This window comes from Protopterus annectens, chromosome 10.part0 (assembly GCF_019279795.1).
Source record: "Protopterus annectens isolate FY-2018-M chromosome 10.part0, PAN1.0, whole genome shotgun sequence".
Classification (NCBI taxonomy): Eukaryota; Metazoa; Chordata; order Ceratodontiformes; family Protopteridae; genus Protopterus; species Protopterus annectens.
Window position 1 is genome coordinate 428679924 of NC_056744.1, and position 27526 is coordinate 428707449.

The window sequence follows — 27526 nt, forward strand, 5'->3', positions numbered from 1 at the left end:
AACCATGTGGGTTCTGTCCTTGAGCCAGTTTGCAATCCATCTAGTGACATAGGGGTTTATATTTAAGCTGGTGAGCTTATCTATAATGCCCGAGCGGGGTATTCTATTCAAGGCTTTTGCGAGGTCCAGGTAGGCTGTGTGGACCACCTTCCCCTCGTCAATGGCCTTGGTGACTGTTTCAAAGAAATCAACCAGGTTTAAGAGGCAGGATCTGCCCTTAACAAAGCCAAACTGGGTAGGATCCAGTGTCTGTAGGTCCCCAATATCTTTATTTATGAGGTCCATGATGATCCTTTCCATAGCTTTGCAGATCAAGCTAGTCAGGCTTATTGGGCAATAGTTTCCAGGATCCACTGAGGCACCACCTTTATGGAGAAGGACCACTGTTGCTGTACACCACTCTTTGGGCACATATCCTGTAGTAAGGCTGAGATTGAACAGTAGTTTTATGTTTTGGTTTAGCTCTTCTTGGAGTTCATGTAGGATGCAGCCTGGGACACCATCTGGTCCCATTGATGCTGTGTTTTTTGGTTTGGAGAGGGCGGCTCTTACCTGAGCATCTGAGATGTCAGGGGGGCAGCACTCTGCTGGGATAGATATTTGCCCTTTTGGTGGGGAGGAGGGGGAGAAGTTTGTGCTGAACCTGTCAGCTAGGATTTTGGCAATGTCTGTGGGTTCAGTGTATTTTTTGTCATTTTGGACTAATTCTGAGCATATCTGGGAATTCCCACCCAGGTTCCTAACATAACTAAAGAAAGCCTTGTGACTATCCTTAGTGTCCTGTGCAATTTTTCTCTCGAAGCTGGCCTTAGACAATTTTATGAGTGCCCGTAGTTTTTTGCTAATACTGATCAGTGATGCCTTCCCTTTTTGGGTTTTGCTCTATCATTTAGTAGCTTCCTCCTTCTATTGTATAATTTGTTTATGGCTGGGGTCCACCAGACAGGATGTCTGCCTTTGAAGGATTGAGTCTTGGTTTTATTTGGGATCGCATGATCCATGCATTCCTGAAGGTGTTCATAGAATGCATTTATAAAGGATTCTGTGGTCTGGACTGTATTTTCCACAGGCCCGGGGGCTTTGAAGGATTCCACCTCGGTTTTGCGGAGTGTGAAATTTGCTTTAGAGAAGTTTTTCACTGTGGTTTTCTGGGAAGGAGGTGGGGTCGGGATGTGAATATCCAGTGAGATTAGTTTATGGTCTGATCTTACCAGTGAGGGATACACTTCTGGTCTGGAGCGTAAAGTCCCCATGTTGGTGATGATCAGGTCCAGTATGTTTTCCCCTCTTGTGGGAGTGGTAACAATTTGTTCCATAGCATTTGTAAAAAAATTAACTTTTTATTTTAACTACTTAGAATCCTGAATTTCCAGATAAGAACTGGAAGAGCAGTTTAAAAGGAAGAGAATGTACCACTCAGTTAATATTTAATAATATAAAAAGCAATAATTAGAAAATCATTACCCTTAGTGGCATCAGGTGACAGGTTTAATTGGATCCTGATAGTAACCTTGCTAAGAGGATATGAGATCAAACTGGCAACTTTACAAAAAAAAATGTTTTAACAGCCATTAATCATATTTCACAAATGAATGAGTGTTTAACAATTTTATAGATGAATGATCAGTTAGCACAGATATAATGTATAAACAAAAGTATTTCAAGCAAAACAATCTGAAAAAGACATTCTGACAATATTTTTATTTTTTTAACAGAACATATATTATGATACTTACATATTTCTTTAAGAAAATGAAGTCCCTATACATTAAAGGCTTACTTAGATCATATTGTGCTTTCATTAAAGACACTGTTATCAATGATGCATTTAGTAGATCAATTATTCCCTGCTCTATGCCCTTGCTTTACAATTCTAGATTCATGGTTTGACGAATAAATAATGAACACATATTTACACAGTTCTGAATGTTAGAAGACATGCATTAATTAATTAATTAATGTTCCTAATAAATATTTGCTAAATGAAGAAATTTGAGCAGATAACATAATAATGTCTTCAACAAGGAATTGCTTGTGGAAGGAAACATTCAGTTATTTAAATAAAAAGGGCATAAATATTACATTTGTGTTTAATGTGCACCTACAAAAATTACTGAAAATGTATAAACAGGAAATAATAATAATAATAATAGCAATAATAATAATAATGGTAATAACATAAATGTGTATTATTAGTCTTGTGCAGCATTTCTAAACTGGTGTATTATGGTTCCTAACACCTCATAACACAGTGATTTAAACCTAAAATGTATGCATTGCAATGACAATTCACCACATAACAGCCATTCTTTCTATATCAGCTATGCTGTTTTCATGACGTTCTTAATTATATTCTTAATTATATTCCTAAATATTAGCAGCAAACTAAGAAAACGATATATGCAAATTACTATACTATTTTGGACGTAATAAATTCCATCTATTTCACTGTTATCATTGTATTAAAAATCAGTAGCATGTTTACAGCATTTATTTTTTTTAAATTTTTGGATCAGAGCTCATTTTAGTTAACAAACAGCTATCATTTCTTGGTTCACTGCAGCCATTTTACTTAACTTTTCCTCTTATTTTTTTATTATATTTTAAGACTTTCAGCAGACCTACTCTGTTAAATCAAACAAGTTCACAACATTCCACAAGCACATTTATTAGTTAGCGGTTGAAAGTAAGCATATGGTTCAAGCCAAGAAAACACACGGGCAGAAACTGTTACAACCTCCTATTCTGACTGTAAAGCATATGTTTTGTTTCCAGTTTTCTTTACACAAAAACATACATTTATTTGATTTCATGTAAGGCACAGCTTATATATGATAATGTTGACTTTTTAAGCTTATGATGACAATATGGTTGATTTCTTAAACACATAATGAAATATAAATCTTCAGGAAATATGAATGTTAATTTTATTTTGTTTTACTAGAATCAAAAGTATTCTGCTTAAACAATTTAACAAGCATTATTACTTGGCTTTACTTTTTTCTGCAATTGCTTTGTAAATATCTGATTTCAGAAATCTTGGGTAAGAATCTCTTTCCATATGACTATAGACAATTTTCTGAGCATTTTCAAAAATGCTAATGGATGGTTGATGCAGATTGTCAGTAATCTCCTTCCGTGTGTGAAAGTCAATGTTAATCTGAAAAATAAATAAGATAGGTGCAACCATAAACAGTACACCAAAATGATATCAAACGTAATCAATTATCTGTCAAGCTAAGTATGCGTTATCAAAAAAAGTTGTGCAGTGTACGTTCTATGGATTTACAGACCTTCTTTTAAATTTCTGAGACTCTATTGGATTTCATAGTATATCTTTCAACTTTCACCTCCAGAAATATAAACAAAGAAAAAATGTTTAGCAGAAAAGGTTCCAAATTATGGAAACAGGTTAAATGTGCATATGATTAACCTAGAACGTCTCAGAGTAATTTCAAATTTTACCCAGCCACTTGGTACAGAGAGATAAACCTTTTATTGCACCCTAGGCAACCTGTGTTCAACTGAGTCTGTTTTATACGACCTACTTTTTAAAAAAGTCAAATTTCATATGGTCAGGACCATGTGACTGACTGTTTAAAAAGGGGAATAAATTGCACTGAGACCATGGTGTAGTAGGATCAGGGAATATGCCCTTTTCCCCACTCTAATGTGATCTTGGCATTGGTGTATATAATTAGCAGGGTGGTGGGGGGAGCAGGGGATTTTCCCATACATAAATGCTATTTGTGCTATTTTGGGGATGTTCTACTTTGTAAGCAGTTGACCAGATGAACTTGATCATATGAAATTAATTTTTTTTAAAAAGATGATTATACAAAATAGATCCGTTCAACTAGCAATATGGGCATTGTAAGGACAAGGTTAGAGATGATGGAAATGAACAGCCAGTGTGGGCTCACCTTAACTTGGGGGGGGGGGGTGCTGCATTGCCTAGTCTTGCTGCAGTAATAACATTATGATCCTGGAAAGCATAGTTCTCCAAACAGTATATTGCTTTTTGTGAGACTGGGCATATATGGAAGTGCGCCTCCTTCTTCTGCAGTCAACAACTGCAGAATTTGCAAATCACCACAGGGTGGGTGGGGGAATTAAAATAAGCTTCCTGGCAGCACTATGATGTTGTATCAGCATCCATCATCTTCTCATCAGCCGCAGATGTGGGTCAGGTTGAGTCAAGGCGTGGTTAGTGTAGGCAGTTGACCAAGTGAATGAGGAGAGGAGAGGAGATGGTGACAGCTGATGAGCAGCTGTTGGGAGGAGGGTGTACTTTCTGATTTTAGGAGGAATAGAGCAAAAGTCTGAGAACAAATCAGGGGCATCCCTCCAAAATCTGGACACTTCCAAGGTATGCTTCAAAGATTTTACTTGAAGTTGTATTCATAAAAGTTAAAAGTTAAAAATTCTGTGAACAGTTTTCCTGACCTGATAGAATATTTCACAAATGTTATATCCTTCATGGATGTTTAATATTATGATGCATTATGATATTGTTTTAATTCTGATTAATTTAAATCCCCATGAGTATAAATATTTAAAAAGAAGAGATCCAGAAACATTATTTAAATGGCAATTTCTCATGAAATCTAAATACAATGCTTGACAATAAATAATACAGATTATGTATTCAGATGCTTTTTATGTTAATTTAATACATAATTTATACCAATTGCTATTAATGTATTGTGTTCAGAAGAGTATAGCATTTAATGGAAATGGGACAGTTCAAAAAACAAATTTCACACAGAATCGCCTACTCTATGATATCCGCAGTCTCATGACCTGTAGTAATACTACTTGCTAAGATGTGACTGACAGAAGCTACGATTTCATGATGTACACAGCTGACCAACAAATAATATGTGAGGAGATGGCTAGCCTTAATACTTTTGAGTAAAGGTACACTGCTACCTTGGGTAGTCACTAACACATTGTACATCCAAATAAGTTTTACAATGTACAGATTCAGACCAGAGTTGTAATCACTGGCACTGCTGGATTTCACCCACATGAGATTGAGTTCAACGCCTTTCAGTACAATTGTTCCTACCATAACTGAAAAATTGAAAACTGGCAAAGACTATTTTGCATAAACTCATACACTGTCCAGGATAGAGTTAGTGATATTGTTCCAGTACCAATGCCCCTTCCGTCCCTGCATGGTAACATTCCTTCACTGTATTGGCTGACAACTATCTCAGCAGACCTAGTAGACATTGCCAGCATACTAACAAATTCATTATGACAGTTGCCCCAGAAATGCCTTATCTCTGAATATCCCCCCAACATAATTAAGAAACATGTACTGAAGATACTGTCCAAGACTAAAAATACTTCTTCCACGGGACCTAATAATGCACCTGGCTGTTTAATAAACAGTACTAAAGAAGCCCTAGCAGGGCCACTACATAAAATATTTATTTGAGTTTAGACACTGGTTCTGTCCCTGAGGCATGGCCCACATTAATAGTGATGCCAGTCCATAAGGGTGTCCCCACCACTGACCCCTAGAATTATAGGGTAGTCAGCCTAAGAACTGTCATTGCCAAAGTCATGGGACAAATAATCACAGACCTGATAAACTATGATATCAAAAATCTAATCAGACTAGACTCACAGCATTTTGGCTTTGTCCAGGGTAGACTCTGTCTAATGAATTTGGTTGACGTCTTCAAAAATGTAACACAGGTTGACGCATTTATGTTGTCCACCTGGTATACATTGACCTGGCCAAAGCATTTAATACCACCCCCATGCTAGCACAGTTAGTGCACTTTATTGCATTTCAGATAGATCCTTATGTGGTATAATGGATAGAAAACTAAGTGACAGAAGCCACAAAATGCAAGTGGTAGGTGCCTCATCGGTGAGTATGAAGGTGACCAGTGGTGTCCTACAGGCCTTAGTACTGTGACCTCTTTTGTTCAATATTTACTGTTCTAATCTTCAGACAATGAATCAAGACAACTAAATCATAGGAGTCATTGCAAGTCTAACTCCTTCAGCAAGAGATTACACTCACTAATATGTGGTGTACTAAAATATGTTTAAATTAAATTTAAAAAGTGCAATTTTGTCACATTGTGTAGACAACCTTTCCCTCATTAGACATAATTGACAATGCCCAACTTAAAATGAGAATACTGTTAGTGACCCTGGATGTTGGATTAACATTTCCCTCTTCTTTGTTTTTAACTGTGCAAATTGAGGAAGTACCATACAAGGCTTTTGTGATATATTGTCTGAATGCCAGGAAGCTCATAAGTAATCTTTGCACCAAAATATCTTGGATAAAAGGTCTATAGTGTATTTTGTAGTCCTATTATAACCTGGGTTTGACAGTTGGAGTAATGACTGAACATGCCTGGGAAGCCTAAACTACTAAACTACTAGATATGGTAACTTGTGACAGCCGATTCAGTGCTATTCTATATGACAACTTCAACTGATGCATCTAGAGGAGCTTCTCCTATGTACCCCTGAAGGCCAAGGACATGAAGGACAAATTAATTTTAGGATTTCAGTAGCTGAGGTGTTATAAAAGAGCTGTGGTAAAAGATGGCCACTGCTTTTCATGACAGTAAACTTAGAACCCACCAGTGGGTCATCATTTGTAAGGTATGGCATCATGTTACAGAAATAGGCCATGTATGCAGTGGTAGCTGGGGTAAAGTCTTCCGATGTGAGTAACAGATACTGACTAGCCAGAAAGACAGCAACTGTGGTAGTTGCAGAAGCAAAGGCCAGGTGTGGAATGTGTACAAAGAGGCAATGCAGAATAAATTTTTGATATCCTGAAAGATATTCTGGCAAACTTTTCAGCAACTAGGGAAGAGGAGGAAGGAGAACTCCCCATGTGGTATGCACATGACCAGGAGAACTCCCCATGTGGTATGCACATGACCAGGAGAACTCCCCATGTGGTATGCACATGACCAGGAGAACTCCCCATGTGGTATGCACATGACCAGGAGAACTCCCCATGTGGTACGCACATGACCAGGAGAACTCCCCATCTGGTATGCACATGACCAAGCCCATGCAAAAACCGGAACACTCACACAGGTTCATTACAAAAAGAATACAGGGCATAAACAGCGTGTCTTATGCAGATCACCTCAAACCCCCTGACTCTATATTGTGTTTCCTACATACTACTGACAAACAATATATCCCTGGCATACAAGGCATCTTTAGATCACATTCTGATGGACCTTCTGCATGTCCACAAAATGAATAGCATGAGAATTATAGGTACATCTATACTAGGCTATCAGACACTACAACCTTTATAAACCTAGCTATGCAATCCAGCTCAATTGTGCCTATGTATCATGGGCATTTATTAGTAAGTATGTTGGGAAGATTATAGAGGTTATGTCGGAGAGTATGTTAGTTTGGACTTAGTTACTGTCTGCATCTTTATCAGAGACAAGGCAGCCAGACCTGGGGTGAATTTTTGATTTCCCATCCATTGGTCAAGGCTATACTTAACTAGAGTTAGGGATGCTCTCTGCATCACATGAATGGGGTGCCTGTTCCAGAGCATGGGAATTCTCTGAGACATGTTTGTCTCAACATCATGTCCTATTTATGTCACAAGCAATGTTTAAATCCTTGGACCTAGTGGCAATGGTGCTGTTCATTTTGTGGATATGCAAAAAATCCATCTGAACTGGATCCAAGGATGCCATGTATGCCTCTCGGTAACATGTAGGAGGTCAGATATAAAGATAGGGTTTTAAAGTAATCCATATAGGAAAATGTGTTTATACCCTGGATTCTCCTGGTAAGAACCTATGTAGGCTTTCCAACTGTTGCATATGTTTTGACAGGTGTATGTCAGAGATAATATTTTACTCAATGATGGGTCTGACAAGGGCCAAATAAAGTGGCACTATGACTTCCTTAGACCTGGATAACATGCCCTTACTTATAAGTTGGGTGATATAGAATGGCTTTCTTACTATCATGGCCACATGCTGGTCAAAGGTTAGATTTCTACTATATATATATATATATATATATATATATATATATATATATATATATATATATATATATATTCCCAGATCCCTGACTACTGTGTCAACTCTTGGGGATGTCTTATCGATGCAGTAATTAGCCTAGGTTGCAGTTGTCCAAAATGGCACTATAATGTATGTCTTAGCATTGAGTTTTAGTCTGTGACATTGGCACTAGTCATTTGTCTGTATTAGGCCCTTTTGTAAGATGCTTGTGTCTTGGGGGGAATCTATGATAGCTCCAAGTTTGCAATCATCTGCAAACTTGGTCAGCCAAAGGCACTTGACCTTAGGAGGAACATGGATCCCTGAGGTACCCCTCTGGTGACTGGTCTGCATGATCTCACCATTCCTGAGTTCCTGGGTCCTGTTTGTCAGTCAGCTGTTAATCTAGATAGTTCTGTAGGGGTTTATACCAAGTTCAATTAAATCAACCGGGTTTAGTAGGCATGAACTTCCCCCTGACAAAGCCAGACTGGGTTGAGTCCAGTGTCTGATGGTTGACAATGTCCTTGTTGATAACTTCCATGATAATTCATTCCAAGGATTTGCATATTAGACTAGTCAGACTAATAAGTTAGTTTCTAGTTGATTGTTCAGCTTTGTGCTGTGGGATAACCACTGCAGTCCTCCATTCTTGCGGTACAAAGCATACTTTGTACTGAAAGCATACGTTTGCACAGACATTGATGGCTACTGACAGGCATTGGTCTGTCAAGTGTAATCCCTGGCCTCAGGGCACTTGGTTTTATCTTTGCCCCTTCTCTGAGGAACTGCTGGCTCAACCACCCTCCTGGGTGGGTTTTCCATCATTCCTTACCAGCTTTGTCAAATGCCGAGACACCAATCCAACCCAGGCTGCCTAGGCTATAATAAGGGATTTAGTTCTCTACATCACTGGAGATGGCACCTGGCCTTCACTTCTTAATTTTCTTAGAATTATTCTGCCGCTACTTTATGCTGGTTGTGTTTGCCCTCACTACTTCAGTTGTAAATCTAATAAATTCATCACATTTTCTGAAAGGTAATGATGTCTTGCATTGCTTTTTGCTATGTTACCTCCCAATTTTCCAGAGATTAAAGGTGCTCTAAAATATCTCCTCTTGTGAAAGTTAGCATCTGAGTTTATCATATTCAAATCATTGAGATGCTCAAAACTTTCTATCCTGTCACCCAAGCTGTTCTATGATGTGTTATACATATTATGACTATTTGATCAATCTTTATTAAACAATAAGATGAAGCCATATATTATAGCTATTACATTAGTATTTTAATCATATGTTTTGCTTTATGTCTGCATTGAATAGAAAGCCATGCACAGTATAATAGATCAAGTTTCTGCACTAGAATGTACCAATAAAATAAGCACTGTTAATCCATGGACATTATCTGGGTATCTGCACTTGCATGTACCAATGTAGAAAGCATTTGCAATCAATGGACATTACCTGGAAATCTACATTTCCATGTACTAATGGAATAAACACTGCTAGTCCATGGATATTACCTGGGTATCTACAGACTCATATGTACCAATGTAATACAGATGGGCAATCCATGGACATTATCTGGGTATCAGGACTTGCATGTACCAAAGGAATAAACACTGCTAATCCATGGATGTTACCTGGGTATCTACAGACTATGTACCAATGTAATAAGCACGGGCAATCCATGGACATTGTCTAGGTATCTGGTCTTGCATGTACTAATGTAAAAAAGCATTTTTAATCCTTGGATGTTTCCCAGGTATCTGCACTAGCATGTGCCAACATAATAAGCCACGGTAATCCAAGAACATTGCCTGTGCACCTGCACTGACATGTACCAATGTAATAAGCACTGATAATCCATGCACATTTATTTATTTAGTTATTTATTACTTTTGATTACTGGGAAAGTCCAACTGGTTACAGGGTCCATTATCAGAAAAGACCTGGGTTGAAAGGCTCCAATGTACAAACAACAGTAATAGACAGAGTGACACTAGCATTTGAAAGGCAAAGATACACGTCTTTACAGCATTTTTCAAAAGATGGAGAACAGCATTTTAAATTTGCTAAACTATACAGACAGTTATATTCTTGCTATCATTATGTAGTTTACAAACTTATGTTACATTTTTTTCACTAGAATAAAGCATGAGTCAATGAACTGTACCCTTTGTGAGTAAATCATGTCAATGTTCCTAGATAACGAAGTGGTTCTTGGTAACAGCCTTAATTCAAAAGTACCTATTTTTTTTAAATGACCACTGCTGACGTTCTCTTTTTTTACATTCTAGCCACTTATGCTGAGGATGATTGAATAGCTATATCATATATTCTGCAGAATTCAGAAACAAGTAGCAGAATGCATTAGCTGAAACTGCACAAAGAGCTGAGGCATGCAGAGGGGGGCAGATTCAGAGACTCAGGTGGTGTCATTATGCAAACAGTGGATACTGTGCATCTTATTCCAGTGACCATGATGGGAGCCACATTGCAAATGGAAATGAGGGAAAACAATATGGTAGTATAATAATGAAATGTTTAAAAATTATGTGATCAATCACAGCCACCAGGGAGTTTATATGTTGGGATTTCTCTGTGAGTGTGGAAAGAGATTTCACTGCACTGCAATGCTAATTATTGCAGTTGTTGTAGCAAGGTATCAAATGTTAGATTTTGCTCTGATTGTCAGTTTCCATGATGGACAATACTGTCACCCTCGGTGTCACAAATGGATCCAGTTCTACCTAACATACCATCAGCTCCATTACAGGGACACAGTTGACTGCTGCAATATGAAAAAAAATACCATAGAGTATGTGCCATCATTATATAGAATTTCATAGACTGTATGAAATACTGATCCCTGTGGACACTAAAGTAGTGTTAGACTATTTTCACTACTGTTACCCTCCAGCAACAATCAGGTGACATAGTGGATGTCTCTCAGTCATCCGTTTCACTAGTACTACACCAATTACTTGACTTGATACTGCAACATGTGCAGAAGCATATCTGATTGCCCAAGACCACAGAGAATAGAAACCACTCTGTGTAGGTACTCTATGAAAAATCCTGTTCCCTGAGATGCAAGTGCACTTAGAAGCATCCATTGATATCAGGGCCCAGCCTATTCCACATGAACAATATAGTATATCAACCAGATCTGTCTCTTCTCCATCAACTCACAGTTTCCATGCAATACACAGATTATCATATACAGTGTTCATGTGTTCCATTCAGGCAGTTTTCATATTTCCACCATCTGGCACATGCCCAGTCTATACCAATAATTTGTACTCAATGGCTTCCCACAGGGACATCTTATTGATGATGACAGATATGCCCAGGAGCTATGCTAGTGCAGCTGATCCCAAAACCACAGAGCATGGTAGAAACACTTTACAACTCCACACAGTCACAGGCTTGATTTATTGCCAAGCATGTATTCAGACAGATGAAGGCACGCTTTTGTTGCATGAATATCTCTTGTGGCATACTGCAGCATAGCCCTGAGATCTGCAACAAAATATTTCATGAATTTGCAATGCTGCACAGCATAACTGTATAGAGGCAGCTAGAGCAGGGGATTGGCATTGAAAGACAAGACAGACCAAAACCTGTGGCAGAGAAAGTGACAGGGAAGATCTGTTGGGACAACCATCTGCAGAGGAAGACCATGCAAAACAGAAGCAGATGTAATATGCTGTTGCACTGGCAAAGGGGCAATATCTGATGCAATATTATAAGACAGATTAGACACATAAAAGATTAAAGCTGTCTCACGTAATACCGCACTCACATATGTGAGAGCAGGTCACAGTATTCATTATATGAACAGGAGGGGAGGTACACAATAACAGGAATTGGCAATGCATTGAAAGGTGGGTGTGGGGTTTGTTAAGAATATGGACTAAAACGCATGATATGGCCAGAGAATCGAGAGTAACCATTTGAAATGTTGCGACTCACTTCTGTGAGTCCTAAAATACAAAGACTGAGTAGCAGAAAAATGGGCTTGCATATACCAAGTTTAATATGACCATGTCTCAGAATATTCCCTGTTGTAATATTCCCTTTTCTCTGAGGTATGATTCATAGAGTAGGGTGATCTCAGAGTTGGTATATATAAGTTCAGGGGGAGTGAATGGCTTGGCCTCCACACCAGGGGATAATGGGAGGCTTGCCACTGCAGAAAAGAAATATAAATGAGCAGATCAATGTTTGATGTTCACCCTTCTCCTGCAATTTTGGTCTTTTTTTTAGTATGTCAGCACTCAGCATTACAAGTGTTAACATTTCAATAGAGATCCAATAAGAGGAGTGAAGGGTGGTCCTTCCACAGAAGAGTGTGGGCTGAGTAGTAATGCATAAGTGTATAGAATGGGTATTAGGAGCCCAGTAGTAATGCATGTGTATAAAATGGGTGTCACCGACCCAGTAGTAATGCATAATTGTATAAAATGGGTGTTAGCTGCCTAGTAGTAATGCATAAGTGTATAAATATGAGTGTTAGTGGCCCAGTAATAATGCATAAGTGCATAAAATGGGTGTCAGCACCCCAGTAGTAATGCATAAGTGTATAAAATGGGTGTCAGTACCCAGCAGTAATGCATAAGTGTATAACATGGGTATCAGGGGCCCAGTAGTAATGCATAGTGTATAAAATGTGTGTCAGTGGCCCAGTAGTAATGTATAAGTGTATAGAATGGGTATCAGGGGCCCAGTAGTAATGCATAACTATATTTTTGACCTTTTAGAGTGCCAATATGATCTGCTGTCGTAATATAATAGGCTGAAGAGTGCTGGCAGGTATACTCTGGGGGATGTCTGGTGGGGATGGAGGGATGAAGTTTGCTCCAAATCTGTCAGCTAGCAGGTTGGCCATTACCTCTGGTTGAATATGAGTGGTTTAGTCTAAACTCAGTTCAGCTCATAGCGGGGTATTTCCTTTTAGATTTGAGACATAGTTAAAGATTGCCTTGTGATTATCCTTAGCTAGGGAGGTTATTTTGCTTCATAATTAGCTTTGGAGAACTTGACAAGATCTGTAATTTGTATGTTTAAGCTGGAGAGGGATTTTGGAGAATTCCTTGTTGTGGAATAGGCTGCCAATTCATATATGGCAGAGCACTTCTATTACACTGTTGAAAAGGAACCTGGGCGAGTGGATGGGACACCATAAATTCTTACTGGGAATAGCTCCCGCAACCTTCCTGAACATGGACAGTCATTACTAAGTACAGTCTTAGGTACTGACTAGACTATATATGGTATGACATCACATTGGGATGAAATGGCTAGGCTTGAAATGACCTCCGTGTCAATACCCTAGTAAACTCCTATGATTCTATGATCCTTTGATCTGAATTAAATGCAGCACTGACATCAGCCATGCCCTGATCCATAGAAGAAGACCCTATAACTGCAACACCTGTGAAAGATCAACCCCAGTCTGTCACTTCACTAATATGTGACAATCTTCCCACCCATTGATGCGCCATTACTGCCCCACAAAGAATGTAAACACACAAACCTTGAGTGCCATGCTGTTGAGTCTGCATTTAATATGGGTCTACTTATGGTAATTTTGGGCCTCTAAACTGTGTTACTGACATAAGGTAGTACCATTTTGGTGCATCACCAGAAAAGATGTAGGCAGGTACATTCAGATTTGCTCCCACATCTAGACCTCTGCCAGGTATTGAAGCCTTTCTGGTTTCCTGGACAGGTGAAAAAAATAATATCTGCATGTTGTCAGGCCGGCCTCTTATAGCAAACCCCACCCATCCTGTGCAGTGGCATGGGCCTTCTGGAGGGCATGTGTGATCATGTTTTTGACCTATCACCAGATCTAGAGGAATGCCTATTATGGCCACCAACTGAAATCATGTCCACTACCATCTGACACCATACATAATCATGGAAAGCTAAGTTGCTTTTATCTTTTTCTAGTATCCATCATCCCTGCTGATGAAGGGCCTACAACAACAGTTCTGTCCCTGCATGATGCTACAACATATAAACTTGACATAGAGCTATGGATAGTGAACATGTTGCTCTGCTAGGATGCAATGGGAAGCTATCCTGTGATACTGAAATGTGGTAAAGGGATAGTTTTAAATCTTATATTTAAGGAAAATCTTAGACTGGTGCAAAAACAAAATGAAAGAATGGAACAAAGATTATTAGAAATACAAGTTACATTGAAATTTCCTAAATAAAATTCCAAAAGGAAGCTAAAACAGTTAAAGAAACTGTTAAAAAATAGAACATAATTGTCAGCAAAGTTTAAAATCATAAAATTGTGATTGCTTTAGGAAAAAAGTAATCGTAATTCCTTTGTGATGAATGCTAAATGAATGCATAATCTTATTAGAAGGTCAAAAAATTACAAGATCAACTCAAATGCAAGGTATTAGAACATCTGAAAATAAATAACAGTGGTTTCAGATATTTTACAATAATTCAGAATATATTAAAATAAACAAAGTTCTAATAGTATCCCAGTTAAAAGATATAAATATGTTATTTTAACTTCTTGAACAATAATAATATCATAAAGAATAATTTGAAACAGAAGGGTGAAGGCTGAAGATTTTATATAAACCCATACATTTAATGAATATTAAGTTTAAACTAAAAAAAAAACACCAGGTATAGATGGAATATTCCCTAAACTTTGTAAAAATCATTCTTTGTTTTTTCTTCAAATTTCACATAAAACACATCTAAATGTCCAATAATTTAGTTTAATCCCCTTAGAAATATTCTTTTATTTCCCCAACACTAAAACAAGATAAAGGCTCTTTGCAGTGCATTAATTATCAACATATTTCTCTTTTAAATAATGATTCTAAATTATTTGCTTCTATTTTTGTACAAATATTAAAATATACATACTAGATCTAATTAATTACAGTTAGACTGGTTTCATTTTGAAGAGACAGATGCAGGATAACATTTAAAAAATATTAACTTTATCAGATTATGGCAATTCAAAAAAATGATGATGCACTTATTAGTTTAGATACAGACAAAGCATGATTCTATAAATCAGGATTATCTGTTGCTATAACAGAAGTTTTTGGCTTTTCTGATATGTTTGTCAATTTAAGTAGAAATCTTTATTCTGACTTTGTTGCTCGTGTTAAAATTTGTTCTATCTTATCTCAAGAAATTAACATTAGGAGAGGCATCAGACAGGGTTGTTCTTTATTACTCCATTATTTGCTCTGGCAATGGAACCACTTGTAGAAGCAGTTATATACTAATACATCTGGCATTTCAATAACTCAAAGTTATAACTGAAAATTTTACTGTTTGAAGATATACTCTTGACTTTAGCTAATATTGACAAATAGGCTGTTTATTTAGACTCATTAATGAAATATTTCAAATTAGTTTCAAGCTTAACTTTTAATGAAGATAAAACAAAATCATTACTTGAAATCAAATAAATGATAGACATCTGGTAGATCTGTTTAAAATAATGATAATGAATTTAAGTTATTAGGAATTTTGATGCTACATAGTTTAGCGGATATCAAAATATCACACTATGAAAAAAATCATTAATTGATATGGCTAATTGCAATACATTCTTTTATTTATTTGCAGACAAATTATATTTTATTAAAATGGTTTTATTTCCTAAATTATTATATATAATTCAAACCACAACTCTCATACCAGATAAAAACAATTAATGATTATCAAAAATTAACTATTAACTTTCTATACTATCCAAAACAAACAAGTAGACTATGCTTACCATGTAAGATCATGGAAGGGAGGTCTAAAATTTCTGGATGTTGAGACTTACTTTTTAGCCTCTATTTGTAACATTATCACAAACTGTTTAGATGTCTCATATAAGGCAATCTGGGAAAACGTACACTTAGTTTTTTAATAAATGAGTAGAAACTTCAAGATTTTGATTATCCAGTAACAAGTTCTAACAACACAATGTTGATTATCACATCCAACATTTTGAAGTATAATATCGATAATCAGGCAGAGGTTTCACACATTAACACTATTTACAAGTATGTTAGACAATTTATATTTAAACATTTAGACATTAAGAAATTGATATGTTTATTATTTTCATTTTGCACTACTAAAGGTTTAATTGAAGGGACTAATAAGGTAAAATCAAGTAACTGGAAAACTAAAGGTCTTATTGGTGGTTATAACCATCTTAAAAGTTCTTTGTTAACTGGTGCCATTTTAAATGAATATGATTTAATTAAAAATGAGGACTGGTTATTTGTTCAAAATATTAAAGAGTAGTTACAAACAAAGCTATATTCAATATGATATTCACGATCAACTGATCCTCCCAAATGTATACAATATTTATGAAAAGTTGTTTTATAGCAATACAATCATTTTAGCAGATTATACCTTTTCTTAGACTACAAAATGGATTTTAAAGTTAATTTTTGGAAATATATATACCAAAATGAACATGATTTATTTAATGATTCAAATACAATCTTGACTCATGATTATGTTGCTAAATCTTGTACTGTAGTCCAAAAAAGATTTAAAATTTTGCTCAAATAATCTTCTGAAAATATGATTTTATACCACTTATTTCCCAATTAAAAATACATCCATTATTGTTGAGCATTTTAGCTTATGCTAGGAAATCCATTAGCAGAAATTGGATAAACTCAGGACCTCCAACTTCAGCTGAATTTCTTAAAATTTAAAAAATAATTCAGTTTAAAGATCATGTGGAAACATTTTTAGACATATCTGCAGTCTTTATCTTTCTTCTGTGATAACAGGATGATTACACATTCTGCAAATCCAGTTAACTAGATATTCTGTTGTTTTATTTCACTTTTATTTCTGTTCTCAGATGTTGGATCTCCTTGTACTTATGAGGGCAGTGCTTCCTGTCTTTGCATCACCACTCTTATCACTTGATGATATAAAGTTTGTACTTCCTGCACTAGTAGACTGGGTTTCTTTTCTCTGTTTTTTTGTTGTTAGTAAATATCATGTTAGTACTGCACACTCAAGAGTGCAGTAAGTTTATTAATTAACAAAACGGGTTTTGCATTGGCATAACTTTTTTAAGAAACTAATATCTGACATTAGTTTTTAAAATAATAGTTATTACTAGAAATTCAAAAGTTTTACAGGGGATGTAGAAGGTAAAAATATGAGGCAAAATCAGGGGCATTCTACAAATATCATGGCTAGATGAAAGGTAAGAGTTAGTTTCATTAGGCAAAATTAGAGACATTTAAAAGTTAGAGACTTTGTGTTGCACTTGCTAAGCTTGTGTGACAGTGAAACAAAAGTGCCTTCTGTAGATCAGAGCTTGTGTATGTACCTTTAGGAAGCATTCCCAGATGTAGCACGTGCATGTAAATACTGAGCATGTGCAGGCAGCAGTGCCATTTTGAAAGAACAGCCAGAGTGTTAACATGTATGAATGAAGTAGTCAGTCTATTTATAAGTTTATTTAAGTTTAAGTTACAACGCCTCATTTCTGATGTGTTTGTGTGTAATAAAGCTGCTTGAACAGAACACATGAAAGTTTGTTTTATCCTGACCAGACAAACAACATGGTGTCAGAACTGGGATTCAGAGAGTTACTGGTAGGAGCCATGAGGTGCAGAGTTGAAGGTGAAGACAGATAAAGCAAGTTGAGTGAAATGGAGCACAGACAAATGAAAAAGGACCAGAAATGAGATAAAGGTAAAGAAAAGTGCACAAATGATTTATTTGGCAAAGAAAATGAAACAGCACATGTATAAAGGACAAAACACATTATTAATCAAATGGGTGACAAAAAACATATTATTAATCAAACAAAAGGCACAAATCATATTAATAATTCAATGAAATGTTCAAAACCACGGTATTTGATAAAACTTGCAAAACTATTCATATGAGGCTCAGAATTAACTTTGGTTTGCATAATGAGCATGCTTAAAGTAAAACAGGCACAAGAAAAGTATAATGAGCATGATAAGAGATTAAAAAGGCATAACAAGTACAATAAAAGGGCAAAATTAAGCTTAAAGATCAAGGTGACTGCATGTTTTTTATTAAAAGACTGTGTTTGTGCACAAACTACTATTTTGCATTGACTGAAGCCATTCAAAGCATTAACTAGAGTAGTTTGAAAATATCTCAGAGTATGCAAAGTGTTTGCAGAGTGTGTGCTTTATTACAGTGTAATTATTTCAAAGAGTTTGCTATGTACAAAGTGCAGTTATATTGCAAAGTACAGTCAAAGTACAGCCATTTCAAAAATGTTCTTGTGCTGTGTGCATTTATTTCACAGAAAGATGCCATTTCAGAGTACTTCTTACACTGTGCTGAGGTATTTCACAAAGTACAGCCATTTGAAAGGTTCTTGTGCTGTATACAGTTTATTTGCAAAGTACATTCATCTCAAAGTGTTTTATACTCTGAGCTTTTTCCATTGTGTACAGTTTATTCACAAAGTGCAGTCATTTCAAAATATTTCTTACAGTGATAAGGAGTGGTTTCATGAAATACAGTGATTTCAGAGTGTTTTTGTGGTACAAAGACATATTTGGCAAAGTACAGTTATTTCAGAGTTTGTTGTGCTATAGGGCATAATTAAAAGTTCTGGTATATATATTTGTATATGTACATGATCTCAAGCACCTTCACTACTGTGTGTTAATATGGCAGAGGCATTTCACAGACCAAGTCCACTTGTGTTTGACCATTATATAGCAGTGAACTGGAGAGTATTTGAGCAGGAATATGATCTTTTCACACACACATTTTTTTCTGACAAAGATGCACATACAAGGGCATTCATTTTGCTTAACTTAGCTGGGTCAGAAGCTATTGAAAGAGAGCATTCATTTGTGTATGCAATAGAAGTATATGGAAGAGAGGGAACAAACCATCCTACTGTGGTACTAGCTGAATCAAGGGACGACACTGAGTGCTTAAAACATAAATTTAGAGAAATGTGCAACCCCCAGACAAATGTTACATTAGAGAGGCACTTATTTTACACAAGACACCAAAAACCAGGTGAAACTTTTGCAGCTTATATCACTGACTTGAGAAACAAGGCTAAAACATGCAGATTTGGTGACTTGAAAGATGAGTTAATAAAGGACAGGCTTGTGTGTGGTGTTAATAGTGCTGCAGTGAGAAAGATTTTGCTTCATGACAGTGATTTAACATTAAGCAAAGCCATAGAGATTTTTTAAATCCATGGGCTCACAGAAAGGCACACAAGTATGCTTACAAGTGATAAGAGCATGGTTTCAACACCTACTAGAGGAAATGTAGACAGCATACAACGTAAGCAGAAAGAGGCCTAAGCTCATGGCAGCAGCAACTCCTGTAGGTGTGGCAAGGAAATCCCGGAGGTTTTTGGCAAGTTCCAAGATTTGTTCAATTAAAGGAGCATGCTCAGTTCAGTATAAGAGTGAGGCAGCAAAACAAGTCAACTCTTATTGTTAACTATTGTAATTGTGGAGCCACCCATGAGTTTAAAAGAGAAAAGTGCTTAGCATTTGGTCAACAGTGCCACAAGTGGAAAAAAATGGAATAATTTTCAAATGTTTTGTAAATCAAGCAAACCTCATTCAGTTATTAAGAAAGGTCACTCAAAAAAGTGAGTTGATTATCAAGAGACCTGCAACCCTACTTTCTATATAGATGGTGTATTAGTGGTCGGTGAAAAGGTTAATGCAGTAGATTTGTTGGCAAAGAACAAAGTATTTTGTACTGTCCTAATCAAAGGTAAACCTACAGAGCTCAAAGTAGACACTGGTTCAAAGTGTAATGTAATGTCAGCAGAAGGTGACAGAGGTGAGCAACGTAATTTGGTTAATTGTGTGAAACTTGTTGCTTATGGATATGAAGAGATTCAAACCAGAGGCTCAGTAGTGCTGTCATGTTATTCAGCTGGGAACAGTTACAGCTTGCAATTTTATGTAGTCCAAAGACACTTACAGTCATTATTAGGTCTCAGAGACAGTTTAAGAATTAAACTGCTTTCTTTTACAATAAAGTACATCATGTAAGCACATGTCCCAGTTCCAGTTTCAGTGATACTATTTTCTCAGAGTATGCTGATGTGTTTGATGACAAGCTAAGCAAACTTCCAGTTGTGTACTCCATGAAAGTAGACCCAGAGGTCAGTCCAGTGGTCAGACCAGCAAGGAGATGTACAATAGCCATGCAGGACAAAGTTAAGGTCCAGTTAGACAAAATGGTGCAGAAAGGTGCGATTTGTCCAACCACAGAACCAACTGAAATCTGAATATGCATTGACCCAAGAGATTTGAACAAGGCATTAAAAATACCTCATCATCCTATGTGTACAGTCGAGAAAATTGCAACTCTCATGCCAAATGCCACAGTTTGTTCTGTCTTAGATGCAAAGAGTTTATTATGAGAAATGTTGCTTGATCATGGATCTTTACTACTGACTACATTCTGTACCCCATTTGGTAGATACATATTCCTCAGCATGCCTTTTGGAATAAATTCTGCCAGTGAATTCTTTCAGTGTGCAATGGAGCACATTTATTTCAGGCTACTCATGTGCAATAACAATTGATGATTTACTGGTTGGAGGTAATGGTGAAGCAGAGCATGACAGAAACCTCAGGAAAGTTCTGAACAGAGCGTGTGAAGTGAATTTAAAGCTCAATCCTCTGAAGTGCAAATTCAGATTACCAGAAGATACTTATGTAGGTCATTTATTTACCAGTATAGGCTTATGACCAGATCCTTCTAAACAAGCAGCCATTCTTGAGATGCTAGCTCCAGACAATGTCAAAGCTCTACAACGTTGCCTTGATATGGTTAACTATTTGGGCAAATTTATCCCTGACTTTATTGAGTTATCAGCACCTTTAAGAGAGCTGACATGCAAAAAATGTTGCATAGTCATGGTTAGAACAACACCAGAGGGTGTTCAATAACCTCAAGCAGCAAATTGCTAACCCACCTATATTAAGACACTATGATATCCACAAACCAGTAGTTCTTTCCTGTGTTGCTTCAAAGTTCATTCTTGGTGCAGTTATTTTTCAAGAGGGCAGACCTGTTGCCTATGCATCTAAAACTCTTACCCAAACTGAGATGCGGTATTCTCAAATTAAGAAGGAACTTTTGGCAATTGTGTTTGCATGTTTCAAGTTCCATTATTATATGTATAGCCAAGCAATCCAGACAGAAACTGAGCATCGACCTCTAGTTACTATTTTAGAGAAGCCCATGCATTCCATTCCAGCAAGACTAGAAAGAATGATGCTCAAATTGAAAAAGTGCAATTTCAAAATGGTCTATACAAAGGGTAAACTTTTTTATGTGGCTGATACCTTATCCATATCACCCAGAAATACTACGGAAGAACTTGATGCAGAGAATTTTGACTTTGATGTCATGGAAGTGTGTCATTTTTCTACCACGAGACTTGATGAGCTGAGAGATCATACAAAGACTGATCAAATTTTGCAAAAGCTCAACCATTTCATCAATGTAGAATGGCCATCAAAGTAATCCAGTGAACTACCAAAAGTGCAACCTTACTTTCCATACAGAGATGAGATGCTGATAGAAGATGGTATCATTTTCAAAGGTCCAAAAGTTGTTGTTCCTACTTCCTTACAATGTGAATACATTCAGAGTTTACATTGTGACCACCCAGGTTCCAATTCTACCAAAAGATGGGCAAGAGGACTAGTATTTTGGCCTTCTCTAGCAAAAGACATTGATAACGTATTTTCTTCTTGTTCAGTGTGCAACAGTACTAAGCTGCATTTGCAAAAAGAGCCACTTCAGCTAAGCCAAATTCCTCTACTACCTTGGTCAACAGTAGCAACTGACATATTTGAGTGGAACAGTCAACATTACTTAGTATTGGTAGAGTCTTATTCAAACTGGTTTGAGATCGATTTGCTACCTAACCTAACATCCAGTGCTGTTATTACTAAGATGAAGTGTCATTTCTCACTCCATAGTAGTCCCCACAACCTTATTTCTGACAACGGTTCTCAGTTTACCAGTCAATTGTTTCAGAGATTTGCTAAAGAGTGGGACTTTATCCGTGTTACTAGTAGTCTTGAATATCCTTAGTCAAACGGCCTTGCTGAACGTGCAATACAGAGTGCAAAGCATTTGCTGGAGAGGTCAAAGTGTGACAATACCAATATCTTCTTGAATTTACTTAATCTCAGAAATATACCCATGACAATCTACTAGGTTCGACTGCTCACAGACTTCTATCTAGGTAAACCAGAACAGCCTTGCCTATCAGGTCTCGTTTGTTGGTGCCTAATGCTAAAAACAACATAGCAATCAAAGCCTAACTTTTTAAGAAGCATTCTTCTCAGAAGTCAAGCTATGATAAAACAAGCAGATTTCTTCATCCTTTAAAAGAAGGAGAGACAGTGAGGATGCAAACGGCAAAAGGCTTTGATCGAATTGGCCAAGTGGGAGATATACATACTGAGCCAAGATCCTACTTAATGGAATCTGAGGGTATAGAGTACAGGAGAAACCACAGACATCATCTTCCCATATCAGAAACGATATTGCAATATCGTACCTGTGATAGAGAGTCTGGATCTCAGAGCAACCCTGACAATGTTCATATCGAAGAACGTGTCACAGAACCCTTTCCCTTTCCTGATAATATCCCCAAATTTGAACATGAAGACAGTCCCTATTGCTAGATCCAATTCTGACTTTTATGTTACACATTAGGTCATATTTCAAGACTTAGTGTAAAATACACAGCAATTTGGATATAATTGTTTTCTATGTGTCTAATTTTGTATAATTGCATGTCAAAAGATAATTTCTGTAAATTATATGTCATTGAATACTGTCATTTCATATAAGGTCTATTTCTCAAAGAGGGAGGATGTAGATCAGAGCATATGTATGTACCTTTAAGAAGCATTTCCAGATGCAGCACATGCATATAAAATACTGAGCATGTGCAAGCAGCAGTGCCATTTTGAGAGAACAGCCAGAGTGCTAATATGTATGAGTGCAGTAGTCAGTCTGTTTATAGTTTAAGTTTAAGTTACAACGCCTCATTTCTGATGTGTTTGTGTGTAATAAAGCTGCTTGAACAGAACCTATGAATGTCCGTCTGTTTTATTCTGACCAGATGAGAGACAGCTTTCACATTTGTTTATACATAAAAGAAATGCAGAATGTATGGGGGTATGAAGGCTGTATTAGCCAACAATGTGTAGCTAACTTTAAAATTGAAAATTAGACAATAAATACATGTAAAGCTGCCCTAATCTGAAAATCCTCTCTCTGTATACTACAGAATCAAAAGACTGAGTTAAGGATTCTGCTGACCCCAATGTGATGCCAGCAAATCAGCAAAGAAAGCAAAATTAACTGCTGAGTAATCGATGAGGGTGGCACATGTTTTGGCTATGGATGGCATTTTTTTGGAAGAGATCTTCCTTAAAAAAGAAAAGTAAGACAGTGTAAATGTTAGAAAGATAGCCGATATAAGCATCTGCTGAGAAAATGCATTTTAAGAAAAGATGGGCTACCTTGAGTTTGTCAGTTTGCGTATGATGTTTAATTAAATATGAGGCTAGGGAAATACAACCTAATTTAAAATTTTGTTCTAAGATAGCAGGCATACCAGTTAAACAGAATTATTCAAAATACAACTCATCTTTATCATTTTGTTAAAATATCTAGACGGATTATTAGTTTCTTATCAGAAGTCTGAAACTGTATTCTTTCATATGCAATAGTTTTGACAAATTATACATGAAAGCCTATTACGCTTTGTATATAATGCACATAATTGGTCTCAGATATTTTGTTTTGCTTGTTTCTTTTTTTAATGAATACATTTAAGTTTAGTTTCATTTTGCCTTTGTAATTTAAAAATGATTCTTTCTTTTAATATGTTGACATTTATTTGTGATAATTCTGAAGCTATGTTCTCTTATAGTCTTTAACATATTTTTTTTGGCTTTTCCCGGTTAGGGGTCGCCACAGTGAAACTCCGGTCCTCTAATGATTGGCAGTCGATTTTTATGGTGCCGAGTTGCTAGCCCAATGCCCAACATTCAGCGAAGGCACCCCCATTCATGCATGTCTTTCAGGGGCCACTCGACCGCAGGGAGGACATGCAAACTCCACACAGAAGGCACTCCAGCCGAGAATCGAACAGGAGAACCTCTTGCTGTGAGGCAACAATGCTACTGCTGTACCACTGCGGATATAGTCTTTAACATATATTCAGCAAAATTGGTATTAATGTTTATTATATATTCTATTTACATGTCTATTTCATTTACCCTTCCCAAATCATGTATAGACAGGTCTTTCTTCTGTTAAGCAACTTATTTAATATTCACTACTATTCGGTTCTCTTCCAACAATATTTTGTAATGTGATGAACTCTGTGAGATATCTTTTTTTTAATGCAATTTTGAGGCATTTGAGGTAAATTTTGCTGAATCACAGCTTTAACACAATGCATATGACTGTGCTCTGAATTTTGTGCCTGGTAGTGCGCATGCATACATAACTGAAAAGCACAAATTGCATGCATGGGCAGGTTCTTGACCTTATAGCACTGTGGATTAATTAATAAGCTTTATAAATCCTAGGTGGGCTGCAGTGCAATCATGCACAGAGATGTCGACTGTATGAGGCAAGTGCATTTAGGTCAGTGTGCCCCCATACAGCACATTTTCATGCTATTTGATATTAGGAAGTTATGTGGTGGCACTGGGCTCGATTGCACTGTCCTGCCGCAAACCAGTGCACATCATGTGACACCCATTATGTGCTGACTTGATTCCACTATCACTTTCCTCTGGAGTGTAACCTGCAAAGTAGCCGTGACGTCTGAGGGTGTTAAGTGTGGTACAGGAGAGATGCATAAGTCTTTTGTACCTCCTTTATAGGGACCACCTACAATGCCAGCTGGAGGACACCTACTAAGTTTCCCTGTAAAAAATAGCTGTCTGGTATTGTGTTGCCAGGGCTGTAGTGAGCAGTGCAGGCATAAATATAGGTATATGAAAACATATCACCATGACCTTCTTAACCAACGTGAAGAGGAAAATCAAAAAAATGCACCAGCATTGTGTAGTAAATAACACCGACAGGTGATTACTAGTGATTATTTAGGCATAGGTGCATATCTTCTGGAGGAATTATTGGTTCATAAATTGATAGCTTCATAGTTAACTAATAGGCTATTGATTTATGAGGATATTAAGAAGCTTAGTATTACGTTCTTGTAGTAGTTGTTTTTAGCCCTTATATTTTGCATGTGAATAACCCAGAAGCAGAGAGAGCAAAGATATGATGGGACACTTTATTGATACCCCTATCCATGAGGGATGTGGGTGCTAAACCATGGAGAATTTTTGTTTTCCCATTTATTTGTCCCAATGACACTTTGAGTAAGAGAGATACTAATGGATATAAATTGTCTGTGACAAGTGTGTTGTTGATTAGGCACTAGCCACACAGAACAAGAATGTAGCACATAAGCTATAAACTGTTAGTTACCAATATGAGTAGATATGCAGAACAGGTGTAAAATATGTGGCCTATTCCATAGTAGCATGGTCATATTGCTTATGATTTATACTTTATTACCTGAGATGAAAGCGAATTAACTCTGTTGAAGCACATAAAATGCTGCATATCATGTAAAATGGAGTTAGGTTTGAAGAAGCCCAGTTAAGCATGAATGAGCACATCTATTTAATATCTTTTATTTTCAATAAAGATGTATCAGTTTCTAAGTAAGTTATATATGCTTGGCTACTTTGAAGTCTCACCTGGGCTCGTCTACAGTTTGTGTTTCTTTTTTTCTGGAGTAAGGAGTCTCAGCTAGCAACTTTGTTCATCACAATGTATCACTTTTCACTATGTATACACATGCACACACACACGCACACACACACACACACACACACACACACACACACACACACACACACACACACACACACACACACACACACACGCACACACACACACACACACACACACACACACACATATATATATATATATATATATATATATATATATATATATATATATGTATATGTATATAAATATAAAGTATAAATAGTTCAGTTTAGTAGAGTTTTTCTCTTTTCTTTCCCTCCAGTGTCTGTGGTCATCATTACTTCAGTCCCTGACCCTATAGCAGGTGCACCTCTATGAAAGTTTTCTCTCAAAATATAACCATCGCTCAATGTAAGCAGGTTTAACATGTAGAGCATTGCTGTGTATTAACTTTAACTAATCAAGTATTTGTCTGTCCTTTGCTGGAAAGTGGCTGTGACATTCCCCCCTAAAGGAGTAGTCCTTGCACTTTAAGGACAGTTCACTTCATTGGCCATTGTCCTTTCATTTGACTGATAGATTGCTCTGTATATGGCAGTTACTTTGTCTCCCTAGCTTCTTTGTGTCAGCATCAGCACATGAAAGAAAACCTGTTCTACTTTGTGCCTCTTTGTTTTTTGATCTTTACCAGCTATAAACTGATTGCTCTCTGGAATAATTGGCTTCAGTAACTTCAATAAAGAAAGTTTTACTTCCAGCCTGCTCCAGATCAACTGGGCTCAACTTAAAACTCTTCCCACTGATGAAGCAGTAGGCACATTTAATGCATTATCTCTAAAAAAAAATATATATATATATATATATATATATATATATCTATACATATATATATATATATATATATATATATCTATACATATATATATATATATATATATATATATATATATATATATATATATATATATATATATATGTATTGCAACATACAAATAAAGCCAGGAAGTAGTCATGGCTACAAACCAAGACTCAACTCAAATATCCCTGTTGTAATATAGGCAGCTAAGAACCACAGCAAATAACGCCTAAATGCAGTACAAACAAACTTATGATAACAAAACCCAGAATTCATCATCAAACAATCCAAAAACCTTCTGGAAATCATTAAATATTTTGCTCAATCCTAGAAAATCAATCCAACCCAGCCAATCACCAACCAATAACTCTCAAAGCATTGCTTCACAGTTTCACTCACATTTTATAAATACAGCAACTTTCTGCCTGCAAAACAAAATCACCACAATCCAGCTATCCCACACCAGTCACTGTAGCCACAACAAACCTTCACACTCACTTCAGTGCCAACATCCACAATAAAAATAAAGTACTTATCCTTAAGCCAACCATTGTCCCTGACCAAGTTTCATCTGAATACCTCAAACTCAATGTTGCTATCCTTGCATATTCTGTTTTGATTCTAATAAAGTTCTCTATCCAAGAAAAATATGTCCCACCTTATGGAAAAAAGTCCTATGTAATATCTCTCAATACAGGCAGCTCATCAACTGAGCTCACAAACTTTAGACCATTCACCATTCTCTCACCCTTATCCAAAATCTTGGAAAGATATATTTACTCTCAACTTACTTCATA

General features: G+C 36.6%; 1 protein-coding gene across 1 annotated transcript in view; it reads right to left on the reverse strand.

Annotated features, from left to right (window-relative positions):
• Positions 1-1702: 1702 nt before the first annotated feature.
• The window catches only part of LOC122812791 (regulator of G-protein signaling 1-like), a gene marked incomplete at its 5' end in the record, with an annotated part of 98651 nt that continues 72827 nt past the window's right edge, over positions 1703-27526 (reverse strand). Inside the window, one exon of the mRNA XM_044084853.1 lies at positions 1703-3160. Coding sequence (XP_043940788.1) covers positions 2984-3160 — 177 coding nt within the window. The remainder of the gene's footprint in view (positions 3161-27526) is intronic.